This window comes from Seriola lalandi, unplaced genomic scaffold (assembly GCF_002814215.2).
Source record: "Seriola lalandi dorsalis isolate HSWRI2012SDOR001 ecotype SW California unplaced genomic scaffold, Sedor1 jcf7180001964094, whole genome shotgun sequence".
NCBI classification, from domain to species: Eukaryota; Metazoa; Chordata; class Actinopteri; order Carangiformes; family Carangidae; genus Seriola; species Seriola lalandi.
The window spans coordinates 1-1,059 of record NW_019434762.1 but is presented as its reverse complement, the minus strand read 5'-3'; the positions used below and the strand labels follow the sequence as shown (position 1 = coordinate 1,059).

At 41.3% G+C, this 1,059-nt stretch overlaps 1 protein-coding gene across 1 annotated transcript; it reads left to right on the top strand.

Annotated features, from left to right (window-relative positions):
- Window positions 1-461: 461 nt before the first annotated feature.
- On the top strand, window positions 462-908 carry LOC111649009 (polyadenylate-binding protein 1A-like). The gene is made up of 2 exons (XM_023398752.2): window positions 462-609; window positions 727-908. Exons 1-2 carry the CDS (start codon window positions 498-500, stop codon window positions 891-893), a joined length of 279 nt encoding a protein of 92 aa, XP_023254520.1. The 5' UTR covers window positions 462-497; the 3' UTR covers window positions 894-908.
- The last annotated feature ends 151 nt before the right edge of the window (window positions 909-1,059 follow it).

The window sequence follows — 1,059 nt, the reverse complement described above, 5'->3', positions numbered from 1 at the left end:
TTTATTTCTGCTGCTGTCATAATACAACATAGATTCGAGTTGGAAGGGTTTTGTTTAACTGTAAAAGTGCGTACGTAGCATCAGCACATTTATCACATTAAGTAAAAAGACTTATTGATTTCATGATTTATCAGCTTTATGTAGCCTACAGCTTCATGTATCGGAGAGATAAAGAAGCATATTGTTTTACTTCCACTTAATACCCACATGTCATGTTGCTGTACTCTGCATGCTCATGTCCCAATGTAATACTTGAAATACTCGATACATTTAAACATACGCACCCAGTGTATATCAAGGTTAAATAATACCTTAACTTCCTGGCACTAATTCCATGTGATTATGTAGCGTTTCATGCTATTATTATTGGGATGCTAAGTGATACTGTAAATGAATGGATAACTCGCTTCCTCTTGTAACATTGAAAGAACTTAATTGTAACAACTTTATTATGGATCTCCATTTTTTTCCCCCCTCTTCCCTTAGACTTCCAAAACATGCCCAGTGCTATGCGCCCATCAGCTCCCAGGCCCCAGACCTTCAACACCATCCGCCCCACCACCACCACAAATACCCAGGTCCCACGGATGATGGCTTCCCAGCGTATGCGTATGTGTTTCAATTTTCACAGACAGAAGAATCTGCTATGTTTTGTTCCTGTGTTACTTTGTTTTTGTCACTAGATGTGCTTTTGATAACGTGCCTTTTTGTCCCTCCTCACCTCAGCCACCCAGGCTCTCAGCCAGCGCCCTACCAGTGCTTCAGCCGCTGCTGCCCCAGTGCGTGCCATGCCCCAGTACAAATATGCTGCCGGTGTGCGCAACCCCCAGCAGCACATGGCCTCCCAGCCACAGGTCACCATGCAGCAGGTAAGAATCTCATTGACTTTTTAAGGCATTGAAAAATATAAGAACACGATTTCATTCCTAAACATGGTTGTTGTATATTATTTTCAAATTCTCTGGTCCTAATTTAATAAATGTGCTTTTGACTATACTCTGTGATTCCTGACAGCAACATTTGAACCAGCTATATTTCTGTTTATAGTGCATAGTATAT